The 12,818-nt window shown below is 42.2% G+C and overlaps 1 protein-coding gene across 10 annotated transcripts in view; it reads right to left on the bottom strand.

The window, feature by feature from the left end:
* Window positions 1-12,818, bottom strand: part of PTPRT (protein tyrosine phosphatase, receptor type T) — a 1,160,479-nt gene that overhangs the window by 616,958 nt on the left and 530,703 nt on the right. For all 10 annotated transcript variants that reach the window (XM_027558515.1, XM_027558516.1, XM_027558518.1 and 7 more), the window contains exon 7: window positions 4,428-4,721. In XM_027558515.1, coding sequence (XP_027414316.1) covers window positions 4,428-4,721 — 294 coding nt within the window. The remainder of the gene's footprint in view (window positions 1-4,427; window positions 4,722-12,818) is intronic.

Genomic DNA, 12,818 nt, shown 5'->3' with positions numbered 1-12,818 from the left:
GTTTCATTACAGGCATCTGACGAGCCTTTTGAGCTTTTCAGAGCACTTTGATGTACATTATCGTCTTTGCTCCCCAGGCCTGTATCTCAGAAAAGACGGTGAATGAGTAAACTGAGCAAAAGGAACAAAATGACAACGAAAAAATAACTGAATGAGGCATCTCAAGAGAACAGCATGAAGAAAGAGAATTAAATTGCTTTCCTTGGTACAAAGAAGTCCTTTTGGCTTTGAAATGCAGGTGCAATGAGGTAGTTCTCATGGAAGAAGAGGGAAGCGGCTGGTCCTCTGAGCTCCAGACTGACATCTGGCATCACCTGCTCACAGTGTCACCTTAAACACAACACAGCCAAACCTGGGCTGGCTTTCTTGACCCTAAACCATCTTTTGTGCTTTCCACCTCAGAAAACAGCTCCATCGCTCATTTCCCAGGCATCTGAGTCTTGGAGTGCCACCTGTGGCTCTCTTATCCTTCCATTCCCATATTCCTGTAGGATAAATCTACGCAGGCTCCAGTTTAATGGCTAACTCTCACCTTAAGGATTGGAATCTGCTCCCAGTGCATCCAAGAATCTACCTAGTGACCTGGCAAACCTGGCAGAACCAGAATACACCACTACCTGCCCTTGCTGAATTGGGTCCCTGGCATCTTCTCGATACCTGAGCTTGTGGCTTCCAGTTGCGAGCCGCTGCCTCTAGTACCTAGCACTGAGTTTGGCACATGGAAGGGATTCAGTAGACATGTGATGAGCAAGACTATAGCGGCTGTGCATGGTGGTCATTCATGCTCAGCTTGTCTCCATTGTTACCAGTCTCTTTATTACTCAGTCTCACCCACATGTGCAGAGGAACCTCCATCCAACCATCTGATGGGCAGTTCCTTAGGTCAAGAGATTTAGCTATAAGAACATAATTGATCTGTAAGTTTTGTCTGATGATTCTGTGCTTCAGTATTTGTCCATCTACCTCTGAGAATTGCCTCAAGGATCAAACAATACGATGGCTGTACTACCAAAGTGGTATCTGAGTGTGTCACTGTATCAGTGGTTCTTACATGTGGGCGTGCAATAGCACCACTCAAAGAGCTCCTTACAGCACAGATCTCTGGGCTCCAGCCCCAGAATTTCTGATTCACTAGGTCAGAGGACACGGCCTGAGAATTTGCATCCCTAACAAGTCCCCTGGCAATGCCAATGATGTGGGTCCAGGGACAAAACTTTGAAAACCACTACTCTAGATCAATGTAACAGCATTGCTCTTTCCACATCAAACTTGTTTTTCTCCACAAAGTTTGCTATTTCGATACCAGACTTTATGTTTTACCCTTTTTGCTGTTTTGTTTGAATCTTAACCCAGTCTGTAAATTCCTCTGGGTAGAAATTATACCTTCCACACTCCACATTCTCTCATTTTCTGTTTTGTAAAATAATGAGTACATTTCCAGTGTGATTAATAATAGAAGAGAGAAAGGGAGGAAAAAAGCTCAGACTACCAACCCCAATAAGCAGTCCTACAAATGGCTATCAGCCCTAGAATTCTTTTAAAAATTAATTATGAGGCAAAGAACATTCTACTAGCAGCAGCAATTGTGAAAAAGAAGATTACCTTTTTGATGACACATTTTGTAAGACGTGGGTTATTCAAGATTTTAGGCATAACTTACTTAAACACCAACATTTTTGAAATATAAAACCACAAACAGTGTTTTCAACTCATAATTTTTATAGTGATAGTCAGACAATTGTGTTTTCAACATGTAAAATCCATTACACAGCCGTGGCAACAGTTTGCAATAGATTGTAAATTTTTATTGAGATGATCATCTTGCAATTGAATTTCAAAATGTATTATATGATCATCAGCAAATAAGTCCACGGGGGCTGCTAAAGTACTCTGAATATCATTTATAAAGATCAAAACCTCTGGAAACCCTGTGGAAAGAGAAAAGTCTCATTGGCAGGAGCAAATCAATTATTTTTATGGATGAATACTGAATTGCAAAGCTGAGATAAGGCATTACCTGGTTTAATAACATATCCTTATGTCTTTTTTAAGTAGTAAGTTTTATAATCAGGTTTCAATGAAGAATTCTACCAACGATTGGTTTTTGAAACCAATCAAGAAAATGGCGTGTCCACTCATCACAGTGGTTCAATAACACTCAAAGGAATATTCCCAAGCAATAGAAATACTCACCAACTTTGGGTTACGTGCTTTACCAAGAGGCACTGCTGCTGCTGCTCAATTGCTTCAGCCACATTGGACTCTTTGCAGCCCTATGAACTGTAGCCTGCCAGGCTCCTCTGTCCATGGGATCTTCCAGGCAAGAATACTGGAGCGGGTTGCCATACCCTTCTCCAGGGGACCAAGAGGCACTAAAGTGGTTACAGTCAATTCTACTATAACACTTGTTTCCAAAATGCAAATGTTCTCCAACATGATTGACACATTAGGGAACAATGTGAGTATAACATGAATTTCACATTGGCTATGTGTGATGCTTCACACAGAAACACTAGTAGAGCAGAAAACTGCTCTCAGCTGGACTGAACCACGTAGGAACACACCAGACCCACCTGCCTCTAGTATCTCCCTGCTCCCTCTGTTCACTGTGTGTGTTACAAGCCATGTTGATCCACACGTGGATCAACTCACCACCACTTTCAGACAGTCCTCCTCCACCACCTTCCAGTAGCTCATGGACTGTGGCCTTTCTGACACCCACTTCCACAAGCAAACTTCAGGATGTTTCAAAGTAATGCCCCATTTGTATCACAGTTGTACGACTGTACACATGTATACAGATCAACATGTGTAAGTACAGCTGTGCCATTTTTACTAGGTTGCTCTCTTATGGGAATGTCACTAATGAAAGATGTGACCCTGTCCCACTTTTCTCCATGAACCTGGAAGCTTTTATTGTGTAACTTTGAACAGTGCAGTGATTTTTAGGCACACATTATGTTTTACTATAGCCTAACTGTTTTATTTTTCTTTTTGTTCCATGGAAATGACTGTTCTGATGGGTCCTTCACTCCCCACCCAGAAGGCAGAAGGGATTCTTTCCCCCTCAGAGGTCAATGGCTCATGTTGCCACATCACTGGTCACTGGAGCACCTCCAGCCCTATATACCAAACTGATGGCACACAGCTCTCTCTATGTATTTACCAATGTGTGACCAATGATCAGCGGCATTTGAGTCAGAAAACCTTAGTGCAAACCCTGAGTGTGCTCCTGGCTAATTGTATGACTTTGGATAAAACGTTTAAAAATGTTGTCTCAATTCTTTCATTTATATATGAGATAAAAGTACTTACATCGAATGGTTACTTAAAAATAAAATAAATAATGTGATTTGCAAAAACAAACACAAAAAAATCCCACATTAACACTAAGTCCTTTTAATTTCTTGAGTTGCATTCGAAGTCAGACATCTAAGGGTACAAATCAGGGGTATAATCCTAGCTAGCTCCCCTTATTAGTAACATCACAGAAGCCTAGATTCTTGGGGATACAGTTGGATACAAAGAACACCCTCAGACACAGTTCTAGTCAGCAAACTCTTTAGCATCACCAGGAACTTCAGACAAACTGTCAGAGCCTGGCTGAAGGAAACATTGAGCCAGGAGCCTGTAGGGATTTAGAATTCAGAGGACCTCTGGACAGACCATCCCAACCCAGACTCCTAGTAGAGTCTAGCCCCCAAGGGACACAGAGGCAGGAGGCTCTGAGGGATGAAGGCATTTTCAGAATCCACTGAGAGATGCTTTCAGAGCCAGAAGGCACCAGGAGCACCTCAGAGGCTGAACTAGGACTAGGAGCTCTCAAGGACATCGTTAAAACCAAGAGCTCACTCGGGTCACAAGCCCAGCCCAGGGAGAAAACTAAAATCAGAAAGACACAGGATATGCAAGATGAATCAGAAGCACTCAGAGACATAGACCAAGTGAAGCCTCAGGTCACATAGTCAGAGCCAGGAGCCTCCAGAGATACAACCGGAGCTGGACCCTTCAGGGACACAGCCAGGAGCCCTCAAAGAAACAAGATCAGGACCCCTCAAAGACTCAGAACCAAGAGTCCTCAGAGGTGCTGTCAGCAGTAGGAAGCCGCACATACTCCAAAGGTCCCAGGAGTATTTGGGGAGAAAGAACCAGTGTCCCAGGAAATACTGTCCGATCCAGGAAACTCTCCAGGACTAGAGAGGCTAAACTAGAGCCAGAGTTAGGTGATTCTTAGACTCACAGGGTAAGCCAGGAGGGCCCCAGAGATGCCTCCAGAACCTCAAAGGCAAGACCAAATACTGCTTATTACCCCAACAGGATGCACACTCATATCAAAGAAGTCGAGGAATGACTGTCACAACTTCAAGAGGAGCATCACTCACAGCAACTGCACAACATCTCAAAACAGTCAGGAAGAAGGGTCCTACCTGCACACTTGGTTCTGGTGGTGAGGGGAGGCCCTGGTGGTCCCGTGCCCCCTTCCCCTGGTCGTGTGAGCAGCACTCGGATCTCATACTCCACATCGGGGTCCAGATGCCACAGCTTATAGTTGGGAGAGTCGACGATGTGGGTCTCCGCCCAGGTGCCTGTGGTCGTGCGGTACTCCACCTCCTTCAGGATGATGGGGCCATCTCCAATGATGGAGTTGGCATTTGGCTTGATCCACAGGTAGGTGGCCCCCACGGCCAGCAGCTCCGGAGGGGCAATGGGCGTGGGAGGCTCTGAAAGACAGGAATCAGCAAAGGATGTCAGACCCAAATGGTTTACAGAACAGACTTCAAACGTGAGGACAAAGGGCAGAATTCCATACAGCCATAGAAAATAGCCTAAAATCAATTAAGTTAATGAACTAATTGTATGTAAATACCTGAATCAATGTTTCTTCAGTAACTATATTCAATCTTCCCTGGTGGCTCAGATGATAAAGAATCTGCCAGCAATGCAGGAGACCCAGGTTTGATCCCTGGGTTGGAGAAGAGAATGGCAACCCACTCCAGTATTTCTGCCTGGAGAACTCCATGGACAGAGGAGACTGGTGAGCTACAGTCTATGGGCTCACAAAAAGTCAGACACAACTGAACGACTAACACTTTCATCAAAACACCTTCATTTAAAGAAAGGAAATAAAGAAGGTCATTGTGAGGAAAAGATTTTTCCTGAACACAGCGAAGCTGCCTGGGTTAATATTCTGTTTTCTATCCTCAAATGAGAACCAGCCTTTACTAAGTCAGAGTTTGGTTCAAAACCCATGGGAGTCAGGGGTTTACAAACACTTCTTTTATAGGAACACACAGATTGTTAGTGGATGATCTGTGGAATGGTCGTAGGAGCTGAATTAGCAAAAGGATGATGGCATAATGGGGGTTCAGCTTCTTCCACAACTCTAATAACTTCCTCCACAGAGAGAGGGTCATGATCACAGTGATGCCAGTGGGAAATCAGGGGTCAAGGGAAAAGCCGGGCTGAGCTATTTTGGATCTCCTATGTGTTGCTACCTCTCTTCTACTGAGTTCTATAACTTCAGCTAAATAGACTAGAATTTCAACAGGCACTAACGGTGGCCTCTCCCTGGCAATTTTTAGCTTGCTGGCAAAGCTGCAGAAATTAACAATTGCTTTATACTTATTTACCAGAAAATTTCACTTGCATTATTACTGCCATTCTTGGGATATTAGCACTTCCATTTTGATGGATTAAAAACCTGAGAACCCAAGTGATCATATCACTTAACAAAGAGAGTGGAGCAGGTAAGGCAAAAGGGAACCCACATCAGCTTGCCTTCCAACACCAGCTCTCCCTTTGGAAGGCTGTTTATCTCTCCATACCCATTGTCTACAAACCAGTGTGGGTATATTTATTTTTATTTGTAGCAAAAATCAGCAGTGGAACAACAATAAAGAAGAGATTAGAAAGAGAAAACAATCCCCCTTCCTTACCACCCAATATAATTGCCATTTTTATATCTTCATGTTCCATTCCAATTTCTATTCATATACTTAAATCATTTTTGTGTGTAGTTACAGTAACACATAGACTCAAAGAAGATTTGCTTTTCTCCCCTCATTTATTACAACCAAAGGACTTTGCTTATATACAATGTGGATTTTAACATCACTGTCTTTAGTAGTGATAGGACAGTGCATCAGGTAATTACAATAATTATGCTCTGATTACGGGGCACATGAGTAGTTTCAAGTTTTGCAAAGGTAAATAATGCTGCAACAAACATCTTTGTGCAAATGATTCCAGTCCTTCTTGTCTTATATTTTCTTAGGACCAACTTTCAGGAAGTGGGTTATGTATCCAAGGGTATGAATAAGTTAGTAATTCTTGGTGTAGAACTAGGAAGTAAGGGTGGGGAAGGCATTTGGGATGCAGTACACCAAAGCTACATTCAAGAACTTTTGGAGGGCCTCTGGGCTACTAAGGCAGGTATCAGTTTCAGTTTGGAACTCAAGTGGGAGCTTTGGGAAGAGAGGTCCCATTCAGTGTTTTCTAATTAATTATCTAGCAACAAAAATTCTCCAGAAAAAGAACAATCACTATGAAGCAAAGATGGACAATATTTTCTCAGTATGACTTGAAGCAGATCTTCAGGGACAAGTTCAAATTGCTACTATTATAACCTGCCATTTGGTCAGAGGAGGAAATTAAGCAGATTAGTCCAGCTAGATGCTTTTCTTTACAAACCCATGGAGGTTATTACTCAATGCCTTGTTATCTCAAAGGTGTTTGCAAATTGATTTTTGGATAATTTGTTCCAGGTAGAGAAGTTAAGTTGGCAAGCACATAATTTCTGGGCTCATCCTTTGTGCATTTTAAATATATAGACCCTTTGATCACCATTATCTACTCTCCAGAGTTCCCATCAGTCTCCAATGAGGCCCCAAAGGTGATATTTTTGTAGCTATGTGATGACGCTGCCCAATTCCTTAGTAAAATTATTCACATACAGGCCCTGGACAGAATTAAGACCAGCAGACTTCAATACTTTAAGGCTTGAACAAGTGGTTACAATAAGTTCTCTTCCATGGACTTTCCACCCTAGTTTCTACTCTCCTGCTTTAGGCATTAGCAGTAAATTGCTGACCATCAGAAAGAAAATCAAGTATCAGTCTCTCCAAATGCTTAGTCTCTTTTCATGTATTTCTGATGGTAGGTGCAAGTATAGTAACAAACATTCCCTCAAGGATATAAATGTGTCCATCTCAAATGTCACACTAGTGTACATGTCCATATGCAGGCTTGTCCTTCCCTGTGATCACTCAAGAATATATCACAAACTACATCCCAGTGTTTCCTGTACCTGATCCCAAGAAGCCATCAGATTATTCTTTTGTTCTTTCGGTTTTTATTAATTTATTGATTTATAATTGGCATTCTTTAGAAGGCACATGAACTCGTGGATCAAAGAGAAAAAAAGGGAGGAATGATTTTTTTTTTTTTTGGTAGGTACTTGCCTTTTTAAATAATGCACAGAAAGATTGTGCTTGTTTCAGTTTTCCTCTCTGAGATGAGCTATTCAGCCAGACACGGCAAGAATTCTATGAAGCCATCTTATTCAACCACCAGAGTCAGCAGAAAGGAAACCAAGAACTAGAAAGAGCCCATGAAGCTAGAAGGTGTAGAGAGCTTGAGAACTCAGGGCCCAGGTAGCATTTCTGTCTATGGTTTTCTCCTCCTATACTGGAGATGCTGAAGCAGATAACCAGAAAGATCATTAAAAGAAGTCTATACGAGTCATCTTTAACTTTGGCGGATATGCAGGATGCTATGGAAATGTGAGAAATTCTAGACTCTTCTCCTCAGGAAAATGTACATAAGCATACTACCTAGAGTTTTGTACATCATTTCAGGAATTCATGAACCTTTTTGAAGACCTTGCATGAATTCTTAAAGATTCTATGCTGAGAATAAAAGAAATCCACAGAGATTCTCCTGACAGCCCACATGCCCCCAAGAGCTGACACTTCTCAGGAACCCTGAAGCCACCCTTTGTTGCAGGAGCTAAAGCCTGGGAGCACTACCATGTAAGAAAATGGAACTTGATGTAGGGGTCACAGATCTAGTGCTTCCAGGCTCCCAAATATATGGTGAATATAAATATGCTAAGATTTCCACCAGACCAAGCACAGCAAATGTCTAGGTTCCCATGACTATGACCCACCCAACACATTCATAGATTCAACAGCTGGGCTAAAATATTTAAAGGAAAAAAACATGACTCTGCCCACTTAATGTTATATGTAGAAATCTTCCACAGAGGCTGTCTTAGGTGTTTGGGCTGCTATAACAAAATGCCACAGATTGGGTGGCTTAAACCACATTTATGTCCCACAGTTCTGGAGGCCGAGAAGTCCAAGATCAAGGTGCCAGCAGATTCAGTGTCCATGAGGCCTCTGTTATTGGTGTTTTCATGAGTCTTTTCACATATGAAATGACTAATACCTCTCTATACCTGGCCCCTCACCATCAACTGTGCAAAGCCAGGAGGAAGTGTTTGACATTTGATGGTACTCCTTGCTGACAAAGGTTGGAACAAAATCAAGAGGGAGGGAGCCTGGTTTTCAGGAAGATGAGATCTGGGTTGGGAGATGGTACTGACCTCCCTCCAACCAGGAATCAAAGAACTTTGAGAACAGGAACCCTAGGAGCCATCATCCCTGAGGCCTGGGCAGCAATTGCCCCCGACCGGTCAAGGCTCTCCTTCAACAGGTTGGTGGTGAAGTGACCCCTTAATGCAATTCTGCTTCATCCTCAGGCAGCAATCTCCAGACCAATTCTGTCTTTCTCTTTCCTGCTGTGAGCACTTGTAACAGTTTGACTCCCCAGAAATTCCTACAGAGAGCAAAAGTGCTTCAAATAGCTGGAGAGCAAGTTTGTGCTTGTGTATTGTCTGATCCAGACAGAAATCAAATATTTTGAGAAAAACTGAATGCTACTAAGATTGAAGTGAGCTCTTAGGTATGTTTAAGGTGAACATAAACTGCTTTCTGACACTATCACCCTCTGCCTCCCTCCTGATCACCTTTCTATTTGCACAGCATTTACTGAAGCATATGAGAAGCATTCCACAGGAACGCCCTAGTCTGCCCCACCCGCCAACATGCCACGTGTACCCGGAGACTATTTTTTAATCACTGCCATATCCACACTTGCACACATGCCGTTTTTCCCAACTAGAATATTGTTTCTTTTGCTTTGAGCCAAACCACGCCCATTTTTCTTTTCAATTCTGCTTCATAACGCCTCAGTCATGTAGACCGCAAGGCTAGGCACACAGTAGATATTGAAAAAGCTTCATGCTGGCTAGCTTTTCTACCAATCAGCATGCAAGGCTCTTATATCAAATACAGCACAGAAGATTGAAGAGGAGAAGAAAATCTAGTTTGGGGCCAGGGCCTGAGTCTTTGTCCTCCACGTCTAGTTAGCTGTGTGACCCTGGACACACCACCCAGTCTTGGGGGTTCTCAATATTTTCATCTTTAGCACGAAAGATGGTTCAAAGTATAAAAATATCTGATTTTTTTCCCAAGGACCATAGGGTTCTATGTGAATATGTTTACCGACTCTACCCTGACTATGTTGCCAGCAGTAGACTGCACCACCTCATGCATCTCTGGCCCATGAGGTCCCCAAGTAGAAAGCAGAATAAGTAGATATAGCATCCAATCTAGCAGTGGATGTCAACTAGAATTAGTCTTTGTGTCTAACCTTAACTTATGGCCAATGTGCGATAAATATTTAATGACTTGTTTAAATGGACAGAGAAAATATTGGATAAGTTTTCCCAAAATAAGAGGTTGGGGTGGCAAGACAAAGAGAAAGAAAGAAAGTGTTATAGAGAACAGTGGATGGGCATCCAAGCTAAGAACTGAATACGTCTGGGAGAAGACATCAAATGCCTGGAACAGAACAATAATCAAAGACGTAGCTAAAGAAAAAATTTTTGAACTAAATGAAAGTCTGAATTTGCAGACTACGAAGAGCACAGCGGGTTGTAGGAATAATCAATGATGAGACTCAAACTTAAGAACATACTGGCAATATTTTGAAATACCAGACTAAAGAAAAAGTCCCACAAGCATCTAGACAAAAATAGATCTTCATCAATGCAAAACAAAAAGACTGAAAAATCAGTTCCCATACTTCATCATTTCAGTTTGAAACACAGGAATATAAGAGAAGGTGATAATAGCAATAGTAACTGCAAACGACAGCAGCGGCAGCTAACAAATGATGCACCGTTTTGATGAACCGGTCACTGCTTTAGTGCCTTAAAGTATTAACTCATTTAATCTTCACAGCAACTCTAGGGATAGATAATATTATGATTCACATTTTTCTGAGCAGAAGAAAGAGATGCAGATTAAGTAACGTGCCCAACATCAAATGGTTAGTAATCTAAAGAACCAGGATTGCAGCCAAGAAGTCGTACTGAGGGGGTCTGCATGCCACTCACAACAGTATAATACACACAAGACTTTAAGAGGATATTTCATATCTCAAGATGTTTATAGACAACTAAGTTGTGGTACATTGGCAAAGCCAATAGATAGACAAGTTTAGATTCTGAAAAATGCAGGAAGATGTACTATCTATATAACTTGATGATAGATCCCAGTCCACACTAGGGTGAACTGAAATCATGAGCTCTGAGATGGAGAAACTGGGACAGTAAAAGGATCAGTCTCATGGGATGATTACTAACGCAAGACTCTTGTTTCTCAGGTAAGAGTCTAGAAGGGAATCCCTGCCTCATGCCAGGCCAAACCAAGATAAAACCCAAAGTTTTAAAAAAGACAGAAATCCCAATGGCATTTAGATTGTGCTTAAATGTAAGCAATTGCACGGTGAATGGTTAACCCTTACTCTGGCAATTATTCTGAAACTGGACATGAAAAATTTCCATGGAACAGTTTCTCCTTAGATAAGACTCTCCAAAGGTACAAAAGCCCAATTTTAACTAAATTAAAGGAAAACAAACAAACAAAAAAATCCCACCAACACGCCTATTAAAATGTCTAGGTAGAAATACACCAAATGTTGGTTTTTCCTTAGGATTGTGGGGAAATGAGTACTGTTTTCTTTTTCGTGTGTCTCTGCAAATGTCCTCTAATAAACCTGAATTGGGTGTTTATTCCAAAGATAAGCATATTAAATAAGTGTTCTTAAATGTTGAACTTCTCTAACCAGTGGGACCTCTGTTGGGATTCTGTGCTCTCCACCACCAGGAGTATTTGTCAGTCTCCCCTCTCATTTGCCCAGACGACAGGTAACAAGAATCAAGAACCACATCCGTGTCCCTTTGCCAAGCCAGTTCTTCCCCCATAGCTCCTAATAAGGAGAAACCATGGCTGCTTTCGGCATGGCTCAGACACCTACACTATAAGTTGAGACTTCACTTCTGAAAGTCCCCTAATCATCAGATCAGATCAGATCAGATCAGTCGCTCAGTCGTGTCCGACTCTTTGTGACCCCATGAATCGCAGCACGCCAGGCCTCCCTGTCCATCACCAACTCCCAGAGTTCACTGAGACTCACATCCATCAAGTCAGTGATGCCATCCAGCCATCTCATTCTCCGTCTTCCCCTTCTCCTCCTGCCCCCAACCCCTAATCACAGCAACTAATATTTTACAATGCTCTACCTGTTTCCTCATTCATTTTCCTCTGGTGCCCCACAAAGCACACATCTTACACGTGAGGAGACCAAGGCTTAGCTACTTTAGATAACCTTCCTCCTCTCACACAGTGAATGAGCAGAACTATGTGCAAACCCAGGCCTTTCCAAAGCCTGCCCCCTGTCCTCAATGCTGCACCAACCCTCTTTGTGCTGTAAGTGTTAATATAAAAAGCGTGCTTATATTTCAGATCCACAGCCTGTGAGTTCAGCAGAGTAAAAGTGAGCACTTAGGATCCACCGTGTGCCAGGCACTGTGCTAAGAACTTTATATGCATCATCTTATTTAATCCTGGCACATTCTTCAGGCAAGGGATAGTAGCAATCCCATTTTATAAACTAATTTTAAAAACCCTAAAGCTTAAGGAGGTTAATGGCTCACAATCACAAGTAAGAAAAGGAACCAAGTTTCAAACCTAGGGAGATCCCAGAGCAGGGCTTGTAATCACTATATTATACTGTCTATTGTGACCAGGATCCCCACAGTTAAGGAGGATGAAATGATGTATCTTTCAAGGTCATAGAGAAGTGGTTTTGGTGAGAAGAAGCCAGATCTGGTAACTAGCCAGTCAGTACTTTGTTAACCTGGCAGCAATCATAGTCAACTATCTCAGAACCACAGATATGGAAGATACATGGAATGACATTAGCCCTAACTGCCAGATGCAGAAATCCCTAACATGAGCTAAGACTCAGCTTGAAGCTTATCTCCAGAGATAAGGAGCAGAGTCTACGGTGTTCACACAAGTAGTGAAGAGTTTTAACGGTGAGAAAGTACTTTGAAATACAGACCACAGTCTTTCTCCACTTGCTGTCCACCAGAATGTCACACCAGGCTTCCAAGAGCTGGCCTCTCCCAACCTCTCCAGGTTCCCTGACTACTGAGCTCCCCTCACAAGTGATACAGAGGTCGTGGGAGGTGTTTCTGCCTGTGCTGGTCCCTCTGCTGGAACATTCTTCCCTATCATCTCACTTTTCTTGTCTGATTCATGTCAATGGATGGCAAAAACCACCACAATATTGCAAAGTAATTAGCCTCCAATTAAAATAAATATATTAATTTTTTAAAATTTTATTTTATTTTTAAACTTTACATAATTGTATTAGTTGTGCCAAATATCATTAATTTTTTAAGT

The sequence above is a fragment of the Bos indicus x Bos taurus genome, chromosome 13 (genome assembly GCF_003369695.1).
Source record: "Bos indicus x Bos taurus breed Angus x Brahman F1 hybrid chromosome 13, Bos_hybrid_MaternalHap_v2.0, whole genome shotgun sequence".
In the NCBI taxonomy this organism is placed as follows: Eukaryota; Metazoa; Chordata; class Mammalia; order Artiodactyla; family Bovidae; genus Bos; species Bos indicus x Bos taurus.
Note: the sequence above shows the minus strand (reverse complement) of the source record. Positions and strands in the feature narration are given on the sequence as shown.